The 13,020-nt window shown below is 42.6% G+C and overlaps 1 protein-coding gene across 3 annotated transcripts in view; it reads left to right on the top strand.

Annotated features, from left to right (window-relative positions):
• LOC137420664 (WD repeat-containing protein 7) overlaps window positions 1-13,020 on the top strand; it is a 178,368-nt gene that overhangs the window by 57,370 nt on the left and 107,978 nt on the right. For 2 of the 3 annotated variants that reach the window (XM_068105909.2, XM_068105908.2), the window contains exons 19-20: window positions 8,106-8,135; window positions 10,158-10,276. In XM_068105909.2, the coding sequence (XP_067962010.2) occupies window positions 8,106-8,135; window positions 10,158-10,276 (149 nt within the window). The remainder of the gene's footprint in view (window positions 1-8,105; window positions 8,136-10,157; window positions 10,277-13,020) is intronic. The other variant, XM_068105910.2, reaches the window with a different exon arrangement.

Raw genomic sequence — 13,020 nt, 5'->3', positions numbered from 1 at the left:
AAGCCTAATATGGAAAATAACACCACAGTTAGAGCAGGAGATTCCGGGTATCTTTCCATCCTGTACCGCGACTCGTGCTATGGGTAGGAAGCGCTCTGAAGAGAAGAGGAAGGTACTGACGTCACGCTTTGCACAGACACTTCTTGTCAAGTACCCTGAAACTAAGTGTCAGCACACACAAGTCATGAATGGAGGCAATGCTGGCAAGCTCTTTGTAGGTGGACTGAACTTCAACACAAGGGAATATGTTCTGGACTCTGTCTTCGGCAAATATGGACCACTCTTGGAAGTGTTGCTGATAAAAGACAGGGAGACGCAAAAGTCGAGAGGGTTTGGCTTTGTCACGTTTGAAAACACAAAGGACGCCAAAGATGCAGAAAAGGATTTGAATGGCAAGGATTTGGGTGGTCGGACTATAGCAGTAGAGAAGGCAGTCCATGGGCGTCGGGGGGCTACAGAGGAGGAAAATGTGGAGGTAGTTTCAGGGGTGGCTATGGCTCCCGGGGTGGGAGTAGTAGTTTTGGTGGTGGCCGCAGTCGAGATTACTATGGAGGCTCCCAGAGTTACGGCAGCTCCCGAAGGGATGATAATCAGGGTAGTGGCCGAGAAGGAGACCGCTATTCACGTGACTACAGCGAGAAGCGCTTAATCGTGATTATTATGAAAGTTAGGAAGAGTTTGAAGCACTGAATGCTGCGGAGAAGCCGAGCCAAGATTCCTGCACGGATTAACCGTGAACTCCACGTTCCTAAAGGCGTCCATGTAGTGAATACTTCCAGGCCTCACCACCCAACCACCATGAAACCTGGCTCTCAGCTCGGCCTCCTTCAAAAAGTGCTATAGATTTGCTTTGTTTTGGATTTTTGATCACAACCCCTTAACCTTCATTCAAAAAATGAAAAAAATAAATCGGAGGTTGATGAGATGGAGTTTGGCTTTGCAGGAGTTAAACTTGGAAATTGAGCATGTAAAGGGCAAGGACAATGTCGTTGCTGATGCTTTGTCCAGAGTGAACTAACTTTGGAAATTTCTGTAGGTTGTTTGGAAGTTTTGTTGCTTTATTTTGGGAAATATTAATTATCGTTGCACACGGGAAATGAGGATTTGGGTGTGAGTTTTACTTTTGTCTGTTAAAAGAGTTTTGCCTGCAAAGAAATTTTCACGATGTTCAAACTTTCTTTCTTGAGGGGAGGAAGTGTTACGGATCCGTCACTTCCGTTGTGGTGGTTTTCATCCACTGTAAACATTTTTGATTCCATGTACTATTATTGTTTTCAAAAGGTTTGTTGTTTATGAACTATTTTCAAAAGGTAAAAAAGTTAATGTTAAAATGAAACCGGAACCGAAAGCGAGTGAGTCGGACAAGAAGGAGCCGAGTGGCGTTGAGGTTTTGAGCCAACGCTAGCGAACGGAGGTCACTAGCGAACTTTTGGTTTCCCAGGAAAGGGATTCCTGCGACAGAGTTGTTATCGCTGTGACAGATCAACCTGCGTGTCAGGTTTTGCGGTCGATTACGAAGAGAATCGTTGGACTGCCGTTACCTCTCGAGTACGGGCCGTCAGCCATTTTGACTCACGCGTTTTGCGCGTCGAGCAAGGTTTCTTTGCTGCGCTTCAGCCTTTGCGCGTCGCGCAAGGTTTTTCTTTGCTTCACGTCAGCCGTTTTCACCGCTTTCAGACGTATCTGGTGTGTGTGTGTGCAACGCGGATATACCTGAAGGTAAATCTGAGGTTTGCCGACTGTGAGCTATGGAACATCCATACTCGAGGGTGTGATTTCCCAGTCGCCTGGAGGGTGCCTTTGGATTTCCCAGTCGCCTGGAGGGTGCCTTTGCACAGCTTTGGCAGCCGGACTGTACTTGCCAACCCAACGGGATTCTGGTCTCAATTGGACATTGATCTGTCGATCGCTGGAGCGGATCGACTCTGGCTTGAAGCCGGGGATACTCCGGCTTGAAGCCGGGGATTAGAGACATTGGGGATGTTCTTGTTTCATTCACTTGGAGCACAGTGAGTTATATATTATAAAACTGATGGTACCATCATAGGATATTGATTGTACTTTTGATTCATATTATTGTTGTACTGTTATTCTTGTGTGATCTTAACACAATATTTGTTTGTGAGGAACAATTGGTGTGGCTTCACCATTGATCTTTGACATACAGAATAACACATTTTTCTGCCGTGACTCCTCTCGGGCCTTGGAGGTACACCGTGACCAGGGGGTCGGGGAGGGGCACGTAACACATGGCACTCACTTGCAAAGGTCTATGATTATAGTTTACCTCTTTACTGTATATTTTTCATTCCTTTTACCATTCTTTCCATCCATTACTAAAATCTCCCAAATCCATCTCCTCGTATGCTTTACCGGGGAGGGTAAAGTTTACCTGAAACTTTAGGGTCCTCTGTCGCTTTTGGGTCCTCTACTGCTGCCTCTGTCATCTTCATATGATGGATTTCAAATAATTTCATTTCTCTTTTTTCTTTCTTTTTCTGGTTTCTCATTTCTATTTGCATGCATTGCAATTACCCCACACAAATGAAGCGAAAGGCAGGGTTAAGCAATTTGTTTATTTCTGTCTGTCTGTCCTGTCCACAAATGTTAGTTTATATTCGAGGAACAAGTTAATTTCAATTGAATGTTATATTTTGAACACGAATCGGAACATGAATTAGAGAACGAACCTGTAGTTTAGCAGGACTTTAGTTCGGAATTTGTCCCGGTCGCATGTGCACAGAGAGGAGTGAGATTTTTTACGGCATAGCCCATATGGCAAAGCCGTCTAGAACAGTGTTTGTCTGTCCGTATGTATGTATGTAAGTTATATACAGTCACGTGAAAAAGTAAGTACACCCCATGTAAAGTTTTGACTTTTTCAACATATTTCAACATACAGCTATTTGATCTTAATTTCAACAATATTGATAAGTAAAGGTGATATAATATAACAAATATCATGAAACATTTACATTTTGTAGTCCATTGTATAATTTAAATAAACATAAATGCAAATTTCGCATGTGGAAAAAGTAAGTACACCCTTGGCTCTCATAGGTGGTATTGCCCCCTTTGGCAGAAACAACCTCAAGTAGGCGTTTCTTATAACTGTCTACCAGTCTCTGACATCGACTGGAAGAAATTTTTGCCCACTCCTCCATGCAGAATTCTTTCAGCTGTGCGATGTTTGAGGGGTTTCTTGCATGCACAGCTCGTTTCAAATCCCCCCACAACATCTCGATGGGATTTAGATCCGGGCTTTGACTTGGCCATTCCAGAACCCTCCATTTCTTTCTTTTCAGCCATTCCTTGGTGGATTTACTGGTATGTTTAGGGTCATTGTCATGTTGCAAGGTCCACCTTCGGTTGAGCTTCAACTCTCCGACAGATGGCCTCACATTATCCTCAAGCACCCTCTGGTACAATGAAGAATTCATAGTGGATTCTATGATGGTGAGGTGCCCAGGCCCTGATGCAGCAAAGCTGCCCCAAACCATAATATTTCCACCACCATGCTTTACAGTTGGTATCAGGTTCTTGTAGTCAAATGCTGTCTTTGGTTTTCGCCAAACATGTCTTCTGGTACTGTGGCCAAATAGCTCTACCTTTGACTCATCTGTCCAGAGCACATTGTTCCAGAAGTGCTGGGCTTTGCCTCGGTGTTCATTGGCAAACTTTAGTCTTGCCCTGATGTTCTTTCTGGACAGCAAAGGTTTCCTGCTGGCACACCTCCCATGTAGATCAAATTTGTGCAGCCTCTTTCTCATGGTAGACGCGTGCACTTTGACATCAACAGTGGCAAGAGCTACCTGTAGGTCCCGTGATGACATTCTGGGGTTCTTAGAGACTTCTTTCAGCATCACCCGGTCTGCTCTCGGGCTGAACTTGCTGGGGTGGCCTGGCCTGAACAAGTTCGCAGTTGTTTGGAATCTTCTCCACTTGTAGATGATCTTCCAGACAATCGAATGATTGATTTCAAATTGTTTGGAGATCTTTTTAAATCCCTTCCCAGACTCGTAGGCATCTATAACCTTATTTCTGAAGGCCTCAGAGAGCTCTTTTGATCTCGGCATGGTGACGCCACACACTTCAACAACAAAGAGCAAACCAAACTAAATGTCTGAGGTTTAAATAAGACAAGTTCCTCCAAGATCCTCTCTAACGATGTTCTAATCATTTGCACCTGAGCTGGTGCACCTGATTCTAATTTTAGGTATTTGATGTAGTGATAAATGTAGGGGTGTACTTACTTTTTCCACATGCAAAATTTGCATTTATGTTTATTTCAATTATACAATGGACTACAAAATGTAAATGTTTCATGATATTTGTTATATTATATCACCTTTATCTATCAATATTGTTGAAATGAAGATCAAATAGCTGTATGTTGAAATATGTTGAAAAAGTCAAAACTTTACATGGGGTGTACTTACTTTTTCACATGACTGTATGTATGTATGTATGTCCCCTCAAACGTACACCAATCAGAGCTGAGAATCTGGTCACATGACAGGGGTGATGTGATATCATTACGGTGGTACAACGGTACAACGGCTAACTCTACACACCGCCATTTTGATTCCAATGCCGTTCAGGCCAGATATATCGTTGAACCTGTCATGTATCACAATCTGCATGCTCTACCTTTACGTTTTTCATTCAGTGTGAAACACATGAAGTAAAACACATGAAAATAAGGATCTAATTTACAACACTTGATTATCGTGGCTGTGGTTGTTGTTGTTTGTGTGTTATTTCTGTGTAGTTTTATATTTTTTTCTATTGCTTCGCAAAATATCATGACTGTGTATATAATTTTGTATCCTCGTTCCGTGTCCTAAAGGGTTTCTACTGTCATAGAATAATAAATGTTTCCGTTCAAACTGCTGTGTGAATAAACCATACATTAGCTCTTCTTCCTCTTCTTCAAACTTGCAAAGAGAGTTTAAAACTGGCAAATTCGTGATTAAACAATCAATTTTTTGCGGCGTAGATGTTTGGTTCCTGTGTTTACAGCGTTTGTCTCTCCATGTGTATGTATGTCGTTCACATATTTATCCTACATATTGGGTGAGTTTTATTACCGACAATTACACTTCTGAAAGGTAGAATGAAATGCCATTTGGCTTTGCCAGTTATGTTTCTTTCAACAACCTTTAAGTAAAGTTCATATATTACGTAATGTACCTGGTTGGGGCAAATTATCACACTTGATGATTGGGGGGAACTGAAATTATGACAACAGGGTGATGATATATGACGGGTGGGAGAGAGGGGTGCAAGCCCCCCAGATCATATAAAATTAGAACTTTGATTAAGGGCTCTTCAAACATTGAAACATTTCTTCCGATTGCCTCCAACCACCCTAAGCCTGGTGTTGGCTTATCGGTTAGGGTGGAGGGCTTGGGATCCCAGGGTCCTGAGTTCGAATCGTGGTCAGCTGTTGAATTAACATCAGGCGGGGTTGACTCAGCCTGTCATCCTTACCCAGTTGGCAAAATGAGTACCAACTCACTGGGTCCTCTCTCAAGGTGATTGGTGGCAGAATTTGCACTCCAGCTGCCGTAAAACACCTCATTCCATAACACACACAGTGGTGTGTGTCGGGATGGTGCTGAGGTCACTGATAGTGTTGACTAACTGACCAACATGTAGAATAAACCAGTGTCTCAATGTAATCTCTTTACTTCCATGGTGACAGACAGCTTGGAGACTTAGACTTTAAAATAATTTAATACTTACATTATTTGCTAACCCAGATCATACAATCCTCTTCAACTAAAGTATCAAACAAGCCCGGCTCCGCCGCTGTTACACTTTCGGTCTTGTTTTTTTTAAATCTGCCTGTCTGGCAGTCAAACAAAATTGAAAATCATTACAAACACTAAATTTGCTGTGATTAGAGACATCTTGAAGGACACAAACAACAGACATGAAGAACTAATGTAACATGTTAAATAAGGTGGTGTAAAAGACGGTGCATTAATGGTGGTAAACTTCCAGAATTGTTTTTCTCTACAACCTTTAAAACCTCTTTTATTTCAATTGAATTTTATACTTGAACACTGCAGAACACAAATCGACTTTTTGACGCTTTTGAAATCCTTCGGTGTGGCATTGCTTGGACAAAATATTTTACATCATCACGACTATTAAAATTTGCCGCTCGTACACCTTGTCCATGTCCTTGTAATTTTTTTTTTTACCTCCAAGGATATTTCTTTTTGCCCTTGCTCTCATGGTCCTTCTTAGCTTTATCGCTGGCTCCTTGGTTCTTCTCTATTTATCACCTGGTTTTGTTTCCTTAATTATACAACAACAAACAATTGGCATTTTAAGGCCATTTCCCCTGCAAGAGTGGGGGTTAGCCTTGCGGGCCCCATGACAATCTTCTCCATTTTGCCCTATTTTCTGCATCTCCCCCTGTTAACCCCCTTGCCCGCATTTCTTCTTCCACCACCTTTAGCCAAGTCTTTCTCGGTCTTCCCCGTCCTCTACTTCCTTCTACATTCATTTCCATCACTCTTTTCAACCAGTCACTTTCATCCTTCCTCAACACATGACCAAACCATCTCAACCTGTTCCTCTTCACAGCATCCATCACAGGCTCCATTCCCATCATCTTTCGCAATTCAACATTCATCTTCCTCTCTCTCAACGATACTCCACACATCCACCGAACCATTCGCATTTCCACCCTTTCCAGCCTTCGTTGCTGCTCTACATTCATGACCCATGTCTCGCTCCCATAAATCATAACACTTCTCACACATGCAGCATACACCTTTCCCTTCAGCTTCAACGACACTCCCGTCCTCGTCAGCACGCCACTCAGTTCCCGAAAACTTCCTCCATGCACATCTCACTCCAGCAACCGTTGCCGAGTCTGATCCACCTTCTCCATTCAGCATGTCTCCTAGGTAGCAAATGTTTCCTTAATTATGATAATTTATAACTGATGGTCCAACACCATTGTCACAAATGAGAAGCTTTTACAAATCAAAGTGACCATTGTATTCTGCCCCTTTTGGGTCATGCTTCATTCTACTTACCTTGTGCAGATCTTTATTTTTTTCCTTTCCTTTCCCTTTAGTTAAATCCATGACCTTTGTTGTTGTTGTTTTTTCTTTCTTAATATTCCCTCTCGTTTGTTCTTTCCTCTCCCTCTCTATTTGCATCTTTCATTTTGTAAGTTTTTGGCCGACGTTTATGTTGTTTATAACAATTGCTCCCAATTCAAACCCTTCTGCCTGCATGTATTTGCTCCCACTCGACTCTCCATTATTTTTTTCCTAATTTTTGCCGTTTATTTTGCAGGCAATATCTGCGGATTATTGCACCAATGCACACACGCGCATAGGCCGTCGATGTGGTGACTCAGCTCGGTCTTTGAGAAAGCGTTGACAAATGGGGATGATTATAAACAAGGTCATACCTACAAATTTGATGAATTGCAACACACAGCAGAACGTGGGAAATTGGAAACAAAAAGTGTGAATCGTATGGAAGTTAGCTATTGATTAAATATCAGAGATGCCAATGTTTTAGCATAATTCAAATTAGCAGATGGTGCTTATAGTAACAGCATAGTGAACTTTTATACCGCCTCCCAATACCTCAGAGCAATCTGTTCAAGGTCATGGATCGTGAACTGTCAAAACAAATGCCCAGAAAAAAGAACAACTTATAGATTGTTTTTCTGAACATTTATGTGTGCTTATATGTCATATAATGTCGTCACATTTATTCATCCAAAATACTAAATATTGCTTTTGACAAGAGAGGTGATTTGGAGAATGGAAATATTTACTTTTTGGCTTTGAGGCTCTCATTACTTGCAGAATGATGTAATAATCATGAGATTAATTTTACAGTTAATGTAGCTACCTTTGTGCTCAGGAAGATTACGTGCAGGGAGGGGAATGCACAGAAGTTTGGAATATTGTATACAGTTAATCAGAGGATATTATAAGATTCTTTTCTGCTGTTTTAACATCCTTTTCTGCATCCTGCAATTTGTGCTAATCCTTCCACTTTTTCTATTCTTCCCCATCCTTATCTATGTGCAACTATGGGTCTGCAACTTGTTCTCTCTGAAGCTTCTGCCATGCAAACCCCCATTAAAGAAGGTACTCATTTTCCATTCCTGTCGCTTTCTTGTCCACTTTTCTATCGGTCTGCTCCTCATAGTTATGTCCTCTAACATTAGACACTTCAGAGATAGATACTCCATGAAATCTCATCCTGATTGCATTTGTTCTATTTTTCACACACTCCTTGTGACTTTGCTCATGGAAAATAATGGTGTCCAGTCCATACAGTATGTCCGATAACTGACCTCATTCCACATTATTTTAATTGAGGATAATGACCTGACTGAACTTGAGTTGTTGTGTTGTCATGATTAACACCAATCATGATGCAAACATTTCCTTTGTACAAATTTATTGGTGATATTGGTGATATTATTAGCCCCCGTTCATCTTCGTCCGAAACGGGAGCTTATGGCTTGGGTCTCGTCCATCCGTGCGCCAGTGCGTGTGGCCATCCGCAACAATATCTCGGACAGTATGGACCGATTTTGTTTATACTCAGCACAAATACAATACATTATGATAAACATATGTACATTATTTTGTTTCGCAATGTGATTAAAGATGGCCGACTGACAGCCATTTTAGTTGTTAAAAACGCAATGTTGAACACGTCCTCAACCATTTCTCGGACATGCAATTACCGATCTTGTTCAATCTTGGCACACATATAATGAATGGTGCCTTAAATATGCACGTCATTTTATTTCTATATCAGAACCAAGATGGCCGACTGGCGGTTTTTAACTCCGTATAGCAAAATTACTAAAACCACAGGGTCTTACTAAAACCACTAAAACTACAGGTGACATTTTATGTCTTTTCTCCTTGTTTATTTATTTGTAATATGAAAAAGCCCAAGTGATCTAAAGCTCTAAATGGTCAAGGTTCCAAGCTGTCTAATATATCTAAAGGGTATAAGGGGTCTAAATTGTGTTGAGGTCGAAGGTGTCGAAAGGGAGTCGAGGGGTGTAAAGGTTCTAAGGGTCTAAAGGGTAAAAAAGGTCTAAAGGGTGAAGGGATCTAAAGGTGCCGAACGTATTGAAAGGGTCTTAAAGGTAAAATGGGTCTTAAGGATCATGGGGTCTAATGGGTCTAAAGGGTCTTTTGGGTTTTTTGGGTCTGAGGGGCATTTTGCATTTTAGGGGTATTTTGAGTCTTAGGGGTATTTTGGATCCTCTGGGTCTTTGTGGTCTTTTAGGGTCTTTGTGGTTTTTTTAAGGGTCTTTTGGGTACTCTGGGTTTTTGGAGTCTTTGAGGGTCTTCGGGAACCTTTGGGTCTTCAGGGTCGTTAAGTGTCTTTGGGGTCTTCAGGGTCTTTTGGTTATTCGGGGTCGTTTGGCTAGGAGTGCCCCGCCATTTGCTTGATGCTTGAATTCCACTTGGAGTGACCCGCTTTCTGCTTGACGCTTTGCGTTCCGCTCGGAGCGCCTTGCCTTCGGCTTGGCACTTTGCTTTCTGTTAGGAGCGCCTTGCCTTCCGCTTGGCGCCCACTTGTTCCACCTGGCGCCTCCGATGCCCAGTCAACCTGGCCAGGTCTCCTTCCCTCATGAAGCGAACTCCCTCAGGATCTGGACTCAAAACTCTTCTCTTGGACTATACTGTGCTTGAACTGCACATGAACTCTCACAAACTACTCGGTCAGGGGGTTTTATTGTCTTTCTATTACTTTCGTACACTCAGCATCACCTCTGACTTTATGTTCATATTAAAAAGTAAAAGCGCTTTGAAAACTCCAGAACAAGGTATGTTTTCATTACAACGAAAATAGTCATGATTCATATTTGAAATCTTTAATTTTAAAAAACTGTCATTTTTGTCAGTGGTTTGTATGTGTGGTGTGTGGGACCGGTACGTCCTTTATGCTTAATGTGGGTTGGGTTACAATGAGTGACAATTTATATCATGAATCCCATGTATTATTTAATCATGTATAATATATTTACCTGTGGTAAGGAGCTCCTTGGGGCTTGGTTAGCATATTTGCCAATGTGTATTGTGCTAAATGGCATTTACTATCGCAGAAACATCCTTTATGTGTGCTGCTTGTTTGTGCAGGATGGAGCCAACTGGCTGCATTGCATTGTGTCATGCTTCCGGAGCTGCTGGGCCCACAGCGCTTCAAGGCTCCTCTCCTCGAGATGCTGGTCAAGCGCTGGCAAGATCGCTGCCTGGAGGTGATGCTTCTACTGAGGAAATGTGCTGCTGAACCACTAATAGTGATCAGCTTAGGATGCTCGTTTGGGTGATTTGCCCATAAAATATTCAAATAGGGTTTTCCTCTGTTTCCATAATTATTTCCTATACTGTATATGTACAGGTCTGTGACATGAAATTCGAATAATGCGGCAAGAACCGAGAGCACTTAGTGAATTGATATAAAGCCAATAATAAAAGATTTAACAATATTATCTCGGAAAATGTAAAAATATGCTGAAAATTTAAATAATGATTCTCATCGGGGTGGATTACAAGGGGTAGAGTTCTTGCAATTGACTTCCCTGATGGTGATCCTGAAGCCGCCATTCCGCGAATAACTCCGTGGTGCAATAGGTTGTTAAACAACCAGAGACACCGTCTGAGATGCTTAATTTAGCTAGAGTCCAGTGCCCAAAATCCGCTTTACCTTCTCGGCAAATTAAACCCAGAGATAGGGAAATGTGCTTCTTAACATGCAACCAATTCCAGGATACAGCCATGCTTTACCGTAGGTTTACGCTTTGACTGCTGACTATTCATAATGGATCAGCTTGGGTGAACTCCCTGATTGCAGCACACTGTGTTTAACCAATGGAGACTCTCTACTCTCTCTCTCTCTCTCTACCCTGGACATGCTGCTTCTGCTGTTTCAACAATGGATGGAGGTCCTCAATGTCAGACAGGAGATCAGAGCCTTAACATATTTCGTGCCTTCGATACTGTTTGGCACCCCGCCCTGCTCACCAAACTCTCCTCTTATGATATTCATGGCTCGTGGACTTCCTCTCATGTCATAGTCAACATGTGGCTCTCAATGGAATTCTCTCATCACTTCTTGCTGTCCAGGCTGAAGTTCCTCAAGGCAGTGTTCTGGGCCCTGTGCTTTTTCTCATCCTCATCAATGATCTCTCTGACTCTCTGGAAAATCCTCTTTATCTTTTTGCTGATGACTTCACCCTATGCCTTTCCATCTCTCATCCCCCAGATCGGCAGTCTGCAGCCTCCTCACTCTCTGCAGACCTGGACAAAATCACAAGCTGGTCAAACACTTGGAAAATATTTTTCAATCCTGACAAATCTCACACTCTCATTATGTCTCTCTGAAAAGACCATCTGGAAAACCTTGCAATCTACTTTCTCATAAATCCTCTTGGAAAAGTTCTGTCACTCAAGCTTTTGGGTCTCACTATCTTCCATGATCTTTCTTGGGAAAACCACATTTCCAAGCTGGCCTTCAAAGCCAGTCGCTGACTGGGCATCCTCCATCGTGTGAAGTCCTTCCATGGCACTTCCAGCTCCTCACCACATACAAAGCTTTCATCTGCAGCTCAATTAAATACTGCTATCCCCTCTGGGCTGGTGCACCTGCCTCACACCTAGCTCGGCTTCACGTTGTAGAAACCAAAGCTTTTAGAATCATTAGTATCTCCTGCGATGTAGCTGATTCTGAGGGCCTTTCATTCTCTCAGCGCAGGCATGTTGGTGGTCGTTCTATCTTCTACCGACTCCTCTCCGGCCTTGCACCCCTACTCTATCTGTGCTCTGTCCCCCAAATATTTCTGCAGGATTCACAAGGCATCCCCTTTCTTGTGAAACTTCCAAAATCAAGACTTTCTGTTCATCTTCACTCCCTTCATTCCACTTTTTCCCACCTTTGGAACAAACTCCCACACTGTCTTCAATCCCACTGTTCCCTCCAGGTCTTTAAAACAGCTGTTCACCATCTCATATCTTCCCCCATCCAAAACCTTGATCTTTTCCACCCCCGTTAATCCATCCCAAACCCAGCTACTGAAGGAATTCTCTGTTTTCTTTCATGAAAGTCCCTGTAGTCTCCATTTTGTTTATCCCGTGTACTCCACCCCAGCGCTCTCTCTTCTAGAGATCTCCTGATGTCCCTGTTCCCTACTGTTGCTGCGCTCCCCTCTCTGTCACCCTAGTCTCCCGCTCCTTTTATTATATGTTCTATGTAATTGTTCTGATACGAGCTCCAACCTGGTATACAAAAAAAGAAAAACTGACAAGCGGACAGTTTAGAAGGGATTATTATTCACAAGGCACATATTTAAGTTATTTCAAATTCAAACAATTCAAACAAAAGTTACACATGTTAAAGCCCTATCTAAGCACAGAAACTCTTTGGTCAATCACTTAACACAATTAACTCAGGTGCCACTTTCATTCCGGGAATAGAATACAAGCAAGACCGATAGACAGAGAGCGAGTGTGATGGGGTGTGTTGCTGACCCCATTCTTACGCGCTTATGAACCGGCTGGCCCACGTGTGACCAAATGGGTTGGGCGATATTGGTTTGGTGTGTGTGAAGAGGTGCAAAGCGTAAAGTGCAAGAGTGCAAATGTGTGAGGTGCGAGATATAAAGGACTTGCCACTCCTGCTGATTGCTCTGGCGTTCAAAGGGAATGATGGAAATATAGATTAGGAGAGTGTAGGAGCATGCCGTGTGGTGACTGCCTCCAGGAGCTCTTTCCATATAGGTCCCTCGTCTGCTTCAGACTTCCCCTCTCTTGCTCCAGTCTCTAGTTTCCCCTCCAGACTCCTTCAATTTCTTTCTCGTTGAAGCTCAGACTTGGCTACCTGGCTCCGATCTACGTATCAGCCTTTTATCAGTCTGCATTCTGTTGACAACCATGTCCGTGGTCCCCATGATTCAGCAGTTCATTGGTTGTTTCCCATGATCTGTCACATCGCATTGGTCGACTC

The sequence above is a fragment of the Myxine glutinosa genome, chromosome 2, assembly GCF_964187855.1.
Source record: "Myxine glutinosa chromosome 2, kmMyxGlut1.1, whole genome shotgun sequence".
Taxonomy (NCBI): Eukaryota; Metazoa; Chordata; class Myxini; order Myxiniformes; family Myxinidae; genus Myxine; species Myxine glutinosa.
Note: the sequence above shows the minus strand (reverse complement) of the source record. Positions and strands in the feature narration are given on the sequence as shown.